The 12617-nt window shown below is 37.7% G+C and overlaps 1 protein-coding gene across 1 annotated transcript in view; it reads left to right on the top strand.

Annotated features, from left to right (window-relative positions):
• The first annotated feature begins 256 nt into the window (after positions 1-256).
• The window catches only part of ADAM32 (ADAM metallopeptidase domain 32), a 168089-nt gene continuing 155728 nt past the window's right edge, over positions 257-12617 (top strand). The window contains exon 1 of the mRNA XM_030314465.1: positions 257-449. Coding sequence (XP_030170325.1) covers positions 257-449 — 193 coding nt within the window. The remainder of the gene's footprint in view (positions 450-12617) is intronic.

Raw genomic sequence — 12617 nt, 5'->3', positions numbered from 1 at the left:
GGACAGCGACTGCGACGCCGCAGGCGCGAAGAGACGTCTGGACAACCTCAGAGGAGCTGCGGGCTCTCGGGCCTGGCACGCGGGATTTAGGTCGGAAGCCAGGTGGGTGCGTGCTGCTGGCGACGAGCATTCGTGGCAGCGGCCTCGCGAGATCTTCGCCCCACGAATGCGCGCGTGTGAGCGGCCGCGGCGCCGACCCTAGAGCGCTCCCAACGGCCGCCGCCCCAGTCCACTGTCGGAGCCCCAAAGCCACACCATGTTCCTCCTAATGCTGCTGCTTGTTGGGCTCCGCAGCTTGCTGGCATCAGGACCTGGTAAGGCAGCGGAGACCCTGGTACACTGGGTCTGGGCAGAGGAAGGTGTTTCTTTTCCTTCCTCCAACGAGTTCCTGCTTCTGTCAAACGGTGGCCCAACTCGGTTCAGATCTGCCTTCTGGTTTCTTTTGGCCGGTCAGCCTGGAAACCCGGCCTTTAGGGGGCGTTCTGTTGGGATAGACAAGTGACTTCCGAGAGGGGAAGGTCATTTCAGTGAACTCAAGGACAAATCTCTTCCTCTCTGAACGTGGGTTGGGGGCAGCCTTTCCTGCAGGTGCAGGTGTGTCGTCCACCTCACAAAACTGCCCCAACACATCCTGTACTCAGAAGCACCCTAGAATCTTCTTGAATTCCACTCAAAATCCAGACAAAAATAAAAACAAAAACCTGATTCTCCTCACGTACCATTTGTGCCAACATAGATAATCCGGCATACCTATGACAATAATTTGTCCTGCTGTCAAAGAAAAAAAAAATTCAGTGTCCGCTGTGCTGACAGTGACAGAGGTCCATTATGGCAGGGTACAAAGAACGGTATGAAGAATCCACAAAATTTTAACATATATTAGAGGTGGTTTAGATGCAAGCAAACATTCTAGGTATGTTCTTATTTTCCTCCCCTTTTTATACACTACTGTTCTGAATCTTGCCATCCCGTGTCAGTGCATAGAATGTACTATTCACTAAACACTAACCTCCTCTTTCCCCTCTCCCTGCAGTCTTGGAAACCACCATTCTACTTTGTGTCTCTGTGCATTTGACTATACCAGGTGCCTCATGTAACTGGAATTCTGGAGTATTTTTCTTCTTGTGACTAGTTTATTTCACATAACTCCCTCAGTGTTCATCTGTGTTGTAGCATGTATCATAATTTTCTTCTTTTTAAGGCTGAGTAGTATTCTATTGTGTGGAATATAAGTGGATAAATACGTATTTCATTTTGTTTATCTGTTTATCTGTAGATAGATATTTGGGTTGCAGCTCCTTGTGGGCTATTATGAACAATGCTGCCATGAACATATGTGTACTTGTACTTGTTTGAGTGTCTGTGTTCACTTCTTTTGCATATATATTTCTAGAAGAGGAGTTGCTGCATCATATGGTACTCTATTTTTAATTTTTTGAGGAACTATCACATTGTTTTTCATGGTGGCTGCACAATTTTACCTTCCTACTAGCAGAGTACAAGGGTTCCAAATTTCGACATTCTTGTCAACATGTTATTTTATGTTTTTTTATGATGATAGTCTTCCTAGGGGATATGTCTCTATGATATGAATTCCCCCACTGTTTAGTGATGTTGAGCATCTTTTCATGTGCTTGTTGACCATTTGTATATATTTGGAGAAATGAGTGTTCAGGTCTTTTGCCTGTTTTTAAAATTGGATTGTTTTTGTTGTCAAGCTGTAAGAGTTCTTATATTCGGGACTAGACCTTTTGCAGACAAATGATTTACAAATATCTTCTCATTCAGTAGGCTATCTTTACTTTTCTTGTGAGTGCCCTTTGATTCACAAAAGTTTTTTATTTTGGTGAAATCTAATATATTTATGTTTTCTTTTGTTGTGTTCATGTTTATGATGACATATCTAAGAATCCATTGCCAAATCTAAAGTCATGAAGATTTACTCTTGTTTTCTCTTCTAAGAATTTTATTGTTTTATCTCTTAAATTTGGTTGTTGATCCATTTTAACTTAATTTTTATATATGCTGTGAGGTAGAGTTTCAGCTTCATTTTTTCACATTCATTCTGGTTTCTCTGTTTATTCCTAATAATGCTTTTTTGCCCCATTAAAATCTATTTGTGCTGATGTTAACATAGCTACATCAACTTTCCTTTGGCTAGTACTTGCTGTAAATATGTATTTTCCATCCTTTATGTGGCAGTTCTTTAGTGTTCACTGAGTATCTATCTTTTGCCCATATTTCTTGGCCTTTTAACATTCAGACTGGGTCATTTTAACTATCTCGTGCTCATGAGGTTGAGAAGAAATGAGGTGAGTAATTTTTGGATCAAGGCAATTAAGAGTTGATATCCTTCCATCTCTCTTTTCTGATGCCACAGTAACCTGAGAAGCCATGAGCTGAGTTTATGGTGTCACCAGTTGGAGAGAGCCTGGATCTCTGAGTCACTACTTTATTTTTTTATTTATTTAAAAAAAAAATTTTTTTTTAACGTTTATTTATTTTTGGGACAGAGAGAGACAGAGCATGAACGGGGTAGGGTCAGAGAGAGGGAGACACAGAATCCGAAACAGGCTCCAGGCTCTGAGCTGTCAGCACAGAGCCCGACGTGGGGCTTGAACTCACGGACCGTGAGATCATGACCTGAGGTGAAGTCGGCCGCCTAACCGATTGAGCCACCCAGGCGCCCCATCAGAGTCACTACTTGAATGAGAGCTCCTGGTGACCCTTACCAAACTTTACATGAAAAACAAATAAGCTTTTATTGTGTTAACATTTCAATGTTTTATTTATTACCATTCCATAGCCTGGTCAGGCTAAGTTGACCAATATAGAAATTGGAACTTTGAAGTGGTGTGCTGCCATAATAAACTTAAAATAGATGTCTTTGAGCTTCTGGGTAGTGAATGATGGGTAATGGATAGTAGATGACAAAAAATTGAAACTAACTGGAAAAATGGAGATCTATGTTAGGAAGTTACAAAATGTTTCATAGTATATTTCATAAAGTTATAGTAAACTGTATGACTGCGTTTTACCGAAGTTAGATAACGGTATGTTATTTTTTTGCAGTTGGAGGTCAGTTTCATTACCCAAGTTTGGCGAAGTGTTAAGAGAAGGATATAATCTCAGGAAACAATTGGCCAGTTTGTAAAAAGAAATGATAGGGAATAAATCCAGAAATTCAAGGCCTTTCAGGATTTAAAAAAGTGATTCCAGATTCCAAATGGTAAGAAATGGAATTTAGAAAGGTTTGAGCACCAGAGTGTCAGTAAAAACTCTCACATAGAGAAAATTACTCAGGGAAGAGCTCTAATTAAGGGTATGGACATATATTTTTCCAGATAGAGTCAAGGTTGCCATCATTTAGTTGAAAGAGAGAAAGAGAGAGAGATGAGAGGGGAGGGAGGGAGAAATAGGAGTTAGCAAAGAAATTATAGAATGAGGGAAAGTATTTGCAAATCATTTGTCTGAAAGGGGCCAAGTATCCAGAATATAAAAGGCAAAGAAATAAAGCAGATTTGAAAATTATGACTTACAAATTTTTTTTTTAACATTTATTTATTTTTGAGACAGAGACAGAGCATGAACGGGGGAGGGGCAGAGAGAGAGGGAGACACAGAATCGGAAGCAGGCTCCAGGCTCTGAGCCATCAGCCCAGAGCCCGACGTGGGGCTCGAACTCCCGAATTGTGAGATTGTGACCTGAGCTGAAGTCGGACGCTTAACCGACTGAGCCACCCAGGCGCCCCGAAAATTATGACTTTAAAAAGTTTTGTATGTGTGTTACTTATACAGAAAGCAACTAGATGAGAAACTACTAAGTTTTTGAGGGTACTGTATTAGCAAAGGAACCTCAAACTTAGATTAAAAAATATTTTTACTTTTAAGAATTAAAACAGCCCTTGGGCCCTGAAACTTCCAGATGCAGATAGTAAACTGAAAAAGCCATACAGCTGTCCAGGAAGGATATTTGTATTTAAGTCTGTTATGATATTTTATACTTTCTATATATCATGGTTTTTATTTGATACCATTTAAAAAAAAATCTCATTTCCAGCCTTATGTGTTTTGTATTTCTAATTTTAATGTAAAAAAGTCCGAACTAAGACTGTTACTTTTTCCAAAAAAGACAATGACAATAGACATTTATTTATGTTTGTGATTAATTTATATATATATATATATATATATATATATATATATATATATTTGGTTGCTTCACACTTGGGGCATAAACATTTATAATTTTTAGCCCTTCTTGATGGATAGATCCCTTAATTATGATATAATGACCTTCTTCATCTCTTGTCTTAAAATCTTGGTTTTAAAATCTAGTTTGTCTTATATAAGTATGGCTACTCTGGCTTTCTTTTGCCATCCATTAGCACAATAGATGGTTCTCTGCAGGTGTGTTTAGGTCTAAAATAAGTCTCTTGTAGGCAGCATATAAATGGGTCTTTTTTTTTAAAATCCATTTTGATACCCTATGTCTTTTTTTGTTTTTAGTGTTTATTTATTTTTGAGAGAGAGAGACAGAATGTGAGCAGGGGAGGGGCAGAGAGAGAGGGAGACACAGAATCCAAAGCAGGCTTCAGGCTTTGAGCTGTTAGCACAGAGTCTGACGCGGGGCTCAAACCCATGAACCATGAGATCATGACCTAAGTTGGACGCCCAACCGACTAAGCCACCCAGGTGCCCCATACCCTATGTCTTTTGATTGGGGCATTTAGTACATTTACATTCAGAGTGATTATTGAAAGGTATGGATTTAGTGTCATTGTATTATCTGCAGGTTTCATACTTGTGGTGAAGTCTCTGGTCCTTTGTAGTCTTTGCTGCTTTCTACTCAGAGTGCCCCCTTAGGATCTCCTGCAGGGCTAGTTTAGTGATCGTAACTCCTTAGTTTTTGTTTGTCTGGGAAAGCCTTTATCTCTCCTTCTATTCTGAACAATAGCTTTGCTGGATAAAGGATTCTTGGCTGTATATTTTTCCTATTCAGCACATTGAATGTTTCCTTCCACTCCCTTCTGGCCTGCCAAGTTTTAGTGGACAGTTCTGCTACTAAACTTATCTGTCTACCCTTGTTGGTTAAGGCCATTTGTCCCCAGCTGCTTTCAGAATTCTCTCTTTACTTTTGTATTTTGCCAGTTTCATTATGATATGTCATGCTGTTGACCTGTTTCTGTTGATTTTGAAGGGAGCTGTCTGTGCCTCTTGGACTTGGATGCCTATTTCCTTCCCCAGATTAGGGAAGTTCTCAGCTATAATTTGTTCAAATAAACCTTCTTTCCCTGTCTCTCTCTTCTTCTTCTTCTGGAACTCCTATGATATGGATATTATTTCATTTCATTGAATCACTTAGGTCTCTATTTCTCCCCACATGGTCTAGTAATTCCTTTCCCTCTTTTTTCAGATCATTTTCCATAATTTTATCTTCTATTTCACCCCTTCTCTCCTCTGCTTCTTCCATCCTCGCTGTCACTGCATCTAGTTTATTTTGCATCTCATTTATAGCATTTCTTAATTCATCGTGAACTATTTCTTACATCTTTGATCTCTGTAGCAATAGATTGCTGTCTTATGTGCTTTTTTCAAGCCCAGCTATTAGTCTAATGACTGTTATTCTAAATTCTTGTTCTGATATATTGTTTATGTCTGTTTTGAGCAACTCTTGGGCTGTCCTTTCCTCCTGGAATTTCTTTTGAGGAGAATTCTTCTGTTTCATAATTTTGGCTAGGTTTCTTTTATATGTTTTAATAGCTTTTTATGTGTTCTGAACCTGTGAAAACTACTGTATTAAAAAGGGGCCATACACTCTCCAGGGCCTGGCACTTCAGGCAGTATTTTTGGAGTATGTTGCATGCACTCTGCTGTTGCATATTTGGCTGCCCTATCCCACTGGTCTGTCTTTACAAAGCTTCTCCTTACTCATAGTGGTGGATTGTTTAAACCTTCCACCAGGTGTGCTTTGATTTGCTCATTGAAGTAATCCTGGAAAAAAGGAAAGGGCAGGGGACCTGATCCCATAGTAAGAGAAAAATGAAAGGGGTGAAAAAAAAGACCACACAGAGAATCAAAGAAACTATAAGACTTAATCAAGAAAGAGAGAAAGGAAAATAAAGAAGAAGGAGCTATAGAAAAGGTGTAAAAAGAATAGAGTAAAAATGCCTGATTAAACAGACAAAGCAGATTTTCTGGCCAAAAATCAAATCAGAAACTATGAGCCTGATTCCAAAGGAAAAAAAAGAAGAGGGTAGAAAGAAAAAGAAAAGAGAGGAGAAGGAAAGAAAAGTAAAGAGAGGGAGAGAGGGAGAGAGAGAGAGAGAGAGAGAAAAGAGCAACAGATTAACATACAAAACTGTAGTACAGTTGTCTGTTGGTACCTGGGACCAGTGGCTGTGCTGGTCTGGAGAAGAGGCTGTCTGGTTTGATCAGTGTTGGTCTCACTCCAATAGATAGGCAGTTACCAGGCATGGAGGGGCGGGGTTTGGTGTAAGCAGGTCCAAGCCTCCACTGGGGGCAGCCGTCCCCTTCCCCGAAGCCTCACCATGTTGGTGAGGGAGAGGAAAAATGGCGACATCCAGTCTTTCCCCAGACCCTGTGTCTCAGACCACGCTGTTCAGCTAGCTCTCACAGAGTAGCACTAGTGGCTGGTTTGTCCTGCCCCACAGTTCTCCAGTGCATTCTGGGGTGCTTGGCTGGGATTCAAAACCTGAGGTCTTAAAGGAGTGGGCATGTCCCAGACCTTGTTCTGGGGTAGCTCCACTCAGCCCTGCTGATAAGGTAGACGCCTGCAGGGTCGTTTTTCCTTGGGGGGCAATATACCCTCTTCCCACAGTACTCAAGGGAGGGGACTGTTCTCTCCCAGTGTGCCCCTGAGATCACTACTGCTCCCCAGGCCGGCCTCCCTCCCCACCGGAAGTATGCACATGTCTTCCAGTTTGGAGAAAGGAGTGCTTTTGAAAACTCTGATCTTCAGCTCCTATGGCTGTTTGCAAAGCAGAGAGTGGCACTCTTCGTATTTCTTGTTCACCGGTCCTGGTCTGCAGAGGTTTTTCTCTTGTCCTAACACAATACCACAGTCCACACCTTTTTCCCTTTTGTCTCTCCATAGAAGGGGATCCCTTCCCTCTGTGCCCACTCTGTTTTATGTCCCCCAATTCACATACACACAGCTCCGTCCTGCCAAGCTGTCTGCCTCCACCTGTGGAGATTTTTCTGTAACTCCGCGGATAGATTTCCTGGGTGTTCCAAGTATTCTGACCTCAATACAGCTGTACTTTTCTGCCATTTTAACTCCTCCAACAATGAGAATAGAAAGTTGTCAGATACCACTCTCATCTTCTTACATATTATTGTTATTTAGTATTTAGTGCCACTTTTATTATTTTCCTAGTCATTATCTCTATTACTATTTGTTTCCTCAGTCAAGTTTGCTTAGATTTATCCACTGTTTACTGCTTTCTTTGCTTACCTTGTTTCTAGCACTTCTTCCTTTCTTAGCTTTTTCATAAAAATTTTGAGTGACAAAATGTCTGTTCACTTGAAAATATCCTTATATCTCCCTCACTCTTGAATGGCAATTTAGCTTGATATGGAATTTCAGACTGACAGTTATTTTTCCAGTAACACTTTGAGGATACTTTACTATTTGGCCTCTACTGTTATTATTTTATTTTTAATTATGGAAATTTCAAATAAATGCAGAAGTAGAAGAGTATAAAAAACCCAGCTTCAACAATTATAAATTCCTAGCCAATTCTTTTTATGTTCCTCTGCTTTTCTGTTCTCATATTATTTGGAACAAGTTATAGACATATCATTTCATCTCTAAATATTTCAGTATGTATTGCTAATTGACAAAAAATATTCTTTTGAAATATAATCTCATAGTATCATGATCACACCTTAAAAATTAACAAAAATTTCTTAGATCATCCAAATTCCAATCTGTTTAAATTTTATTTTTTTTAAGAACACTATTTTTTGTCTTCTTGATAATCAGTCTGACACATGTGAATTGATATCTCATTGTAGTTTTGATTTACATTTCCCTGACGATTAATGATGTTGAATATCTTTTCATGGGCCTGTTTGCCATCTATATGTCTTCTTTGGAGTAATGTATATTTAAATTCTCTGTCCATTTCTTTTCTTTTCTTTTTTTTGTAAATTAAAAAAAAATGTTTATTTGAGAGAGTAAGAGCATGAGTGGGGGAGGAAGAGGGGCAGAGAGAGAGGGAGACACTGAATCTGAAACAGACTCCAGGCTCTGAGCTGTCAGCAGAGAGCCTGATGTGGGGTTTGAACACATGAACTGTGAGATCATGACCTGAGCTGAAGTCGGATGCTTAACAACTGAGCCACCCAGGTGCCCCTTTGCCTGTTTCTTAATTGTGTTGCTTGTTTGTTTGTTTGTTTGTTTTTTAGATATTAACTTGTGTAAGTTCTTTATATATTTTGAATATTAACCCCTTATCAGATGTATGATTTGCAAATGTCTACTTTCATTCAGCAGGTTGCCTTTTAATTTCATTGATGATTTCCTTTGTTGCATAAAAGTTTTTGTAGTTCGATGTAATCCCATTTATTTATTTTTGGGATTTTTTGCCCTTGTCCAAGGAGACTGATCCAAAAAAGTATTACTAAGACCCATGTCAAAGAGCTTACTGCCTATTTTTTCTTATAAAGAGTTTAATGGTTTCAGATTATATTTGTATGTATCGTTTATATTTGTATATAGTTTGAGATGGTGGTCCAATTTCATTCCAGAATTCCAGAATAATTGTCTCTTAGATGATGTATTAATTTTTTATTGTTGCTGTAACAGTTTACCACAAATTTAGTGGCTTAAACAATACAAATTTATTATCTTACAATTTTGTAAAGATGGGTCTCGTTGGGCTAAAATCAGGGTGTTGAAAGTGCTGTGTTTCTTCTATAGGCTATAGTAGTCTGCTTCCTTTTGCCTTTTCCAGATTCTAATGGCTGTTTGCATTATTTGGCTAGGCCCTCTACCTTGCATCTTCAAAGCTAGGAATATCGGGCTGAGTTATTTTCACACTACCATCTCTCTGGTTTTCTCTTCTGCCCCCATTCATCTTCTTTTAAGGACCCTTGTGATTAAATTAATACCACATGGATAATCCAGGATAAATTCCCTATTTTAAGGTCAGCTTATTGGCAACCTTAATATACTTTGCTTTGTAATCTAACATATTCACAGGTTCTGGGGATTAGAGTATGGACATCTTTGAGAGGAATTATTATTCCCCTTACCAAAGATAGTGAGATGTTAGAGTCTAGGAAGAAGTAGAACTAGAAATGATTCAAGAACCTGAGGCAGTATGGATGGTGAAAGTACATTGTTCTCACTGTTAAGCAGACTTGCTCCTGGAAAGTTTCTGCTTATTGGGAGAGATAAAACACCTTTTTCTATCAGGGGTTACTTGCAGGTGCCAATGCCTGTGTTGCTTTGCTTCAGTAAAGAGACTATATTTGGAACAATATTTTTTACTATAAACAATATTTATCATATCACCTGATTAAACTTAAGACAATTCTTTGTCTTTCTCTATTGCTTATAATCTGCACAGATCAAACAAACAAAATAGGAAAATAATAGGAATCACTGCTCTTGTGTATTTCAATTCTTTTCAGGGTTGGACTACCTTCTGGATTTAGAAAAACTTTTGGTTTAATGTTTTGGTGATGGTGCATTATGATATTCACAGACTTCCTACCATGATAGTTCTCATTCTATGGGTCAGGAAGGCAAGATGGTGATTACATAAGATATTGATTATATCTATTTCCACATACTCTTCTGTAATTGGTAAGATTATGATAGGATGAATTTGTAGTCCCACGAGTAAACTCACAGATTTGAACCTAAATTTCATGTATCACCAGTCTTCTTATAAGCATATGTCTTTTCCTGAAGTGAACCAGTTATATTTTAGGTCCTCAAAAATAAGTATTAGCTTAGAGCAAGTGTTTAATATTCCATAGAAGGTCTGAGTAGTTGGGTTTTGATTTTGTGGATCCAGTCTGAAGATTTTCTCTGGTTGGTTGCTTTATCCTATTTACATTTATTGATAAAACTGAGATTTTTGATCTTACAACTTCTGAGATCTTGATCTTGTCATACTTTTCTGATTTCATACTTTTGTTTTGGTAAAGTATTTCATTGTAAAAATCTGGCTTTTGGTTTATTTTGTAGGTGCCTTTGTGTATGTTTTCTTTTCTCTTAATTTGGAATATTTATAATGTTTTACATAATAGATTAAAATTTTTATTTAGGCAGTAATAGTGATTCCTCACTGTAAGTAATTAGAAAAATTAATATCTTACTACTTCTTCCCACTTTTGGCTCTCCCCTTTATTACATGACTGTGGTTATTTTAAATCTTAGTTATTATACACTGTTATACCATTAAACAGTATGTTTCTACTTCTATAACTTGATTTTAAACTTTAAGTCACATTTTTGGGGGGCCACATTGCAATAAATGTAAGGAAATCAGGATGCACTTATGGTATTCCTCTTCTGCTACATTGCCTGACATTATTATATATGTTATGTCTATATCATCATGGTTTAATAACATTTGTACCCTATTGGATAACTAAGACTTCCACAGTTTTATTAGCCTTATTCTATATTTAAGTTTGTTTAATATCCACAACTAACCTTTAACTCTGTTGGTACCTTTGTTGGAAGAAGTTTCTCTGCCTTTGGTGACAGGTGGAGGTGAACTATTTTCCTTGAGTTTTGCTTATAAATACCTGTCTTTTGCCTCTATATTTGAATAACAGTTTTGTTGGGGATGAAATACAAGGGTCTACACTTTTTCTTGAAGATTTTCTAAAAACATAGTTCTTCATATGTGTAGAAGCATACGGGAATAGCCATATGCTTAATGCTGTGAAACCACACTGTGTATAATCAGTCTTTTCAAGTGTATCATATTTCATTAAAGTTTCTCACATATGCATAGAAGCATATGGGAATAGTTGTATGCCTAACACTGTGAAACCACACTCTGTAGATTCAGTTTTCAAGTATCATCATATTTCATTAAAGTTTCTACACATACACATAAAAGCATATGGGATTAGTCGTATGCTTACCTCATTGAAAATGCACTGTATATAAACCATTGTTCAAGTAACATCTTTTTCATTGATTTATATGTGTTTGTAAATGCATCTGTAAAAGCATGTAGAATAGACCTATTCTTACCTGAATGAAACTATGGCATGTTTCAAGTGACACCTTTTTCATTAAGATATAAGTGTTTGTAAACATATGTTAGAAGCATATGGAAAGAGCCATGTGTATATCTTATTGAAACTACACTGAGTATAAACCATCAGTTCAAGTAACATCTTCTCTAGTTAATATAAACCTGCTAGCCCCCAACACCCTAACCCTAACCCCTAACTCCAACTTAACCCCGAACCCCTAACCCTAAACCTTAATCCTCATCCTCATCCTAACCCTAACACTAACCCCAAAGCCCTAACTCCAAATTGAGCCCTCTGGAGAGTTCTCTAAACAGCAGGATACCAGGAACATGCCCTCACTCTGGCCCTAACCTTAAGCCTGACCCTAACACTGGCCATAAACCCTAACCCTAATCCTATATCTGAGAAGAAAAAAGAAGTAGTATGTATATATACAATGGAATATTACTCAGACATTAAAAAAGTATGAAATCTTGCCATTAGCAATGACATGGATAGAGTTAGAGAGTAATATGCTGAGAATAGAAAGATGAATACCATGTGATTTACCACGGTAAGAGAAAAATGAATACCATGTGATTTCACTCCTATGTGGAATTTCAGAAACAAAACAAATGAGCAAAGGGGAAAATAAAATAAAATAAAATAAAATAAAAGGGGAAAAGTCCAAGAAACGGACTGTTAGTCATAGAGAACAAACTAATGGTTACAGGAGGGGAGGTGGGTGAGGGCATGGGTTAAATAGGTAATAAGGATCAAGGAGTACACTTGTGATGAGCATAGGGTGTTGTATGGAAGTGTTGAATCACTCTTTGTACGCCTGAAACTAATATTACCATGTGTGATAACTAACTGGAATTTAAATAAACACTTAAAAAAATAAAGACATTGTTCTTCAGTTTTTAAATTTTGAATACTGTTATAAAAATTGTCAAGCCAGCCTGCTTTTCTCCCTTATGCCCAATATGATTTTGTTTTTCTTTTTGTTCATAGGCCAATAGGATTCTTTCTTTATCTTAGACACCCAATAACTTTAGTAGAATATTTCTCAATTTTAATTGTTATCAGTTATTCCTGAATTCTGTGTACTTTTCAGTGTATTGTTTCAAATCTTTTATTTAAGGAAAGTTTGCTTGAAGTATATCTTTGACCATTTTTTGGTCTGTTTGTTTGTTTTCTCCAGTAACAGCAAATTTTGTCTAAGTTTAACTATGCCCTGTCTCCACCCCCCAGTCCTTTTTTTTTTTTTTGATCTTAACTACTCTGTTTTTAAATTAAGCATTTTCAAGATTTTTATAGGAGTACATAAGGATGACTCATATGTGCATTTTAGTGAATTCTACAAAAGAACCTGAACAAATAGTC

Source organism: Lynx canadensis, chromosome B1 (genome assembly GCF_007474595.2).
Source record: "Lynx canadensis isolate LIC74 chromosome B1, mLynCan4.pri.v2, whole genome shotgun sequence".
NCBI classification, from domain to species: Eukaryota; Metazoa; Chordata; class Mammalia; order Carnivora; family Felidae; genus Lynx; species Lynx canadensis.
Note: the sequence above shows the minus strand (reverse complement) of the source record. Positions and strands in the feature narration are given on the sequence as shown.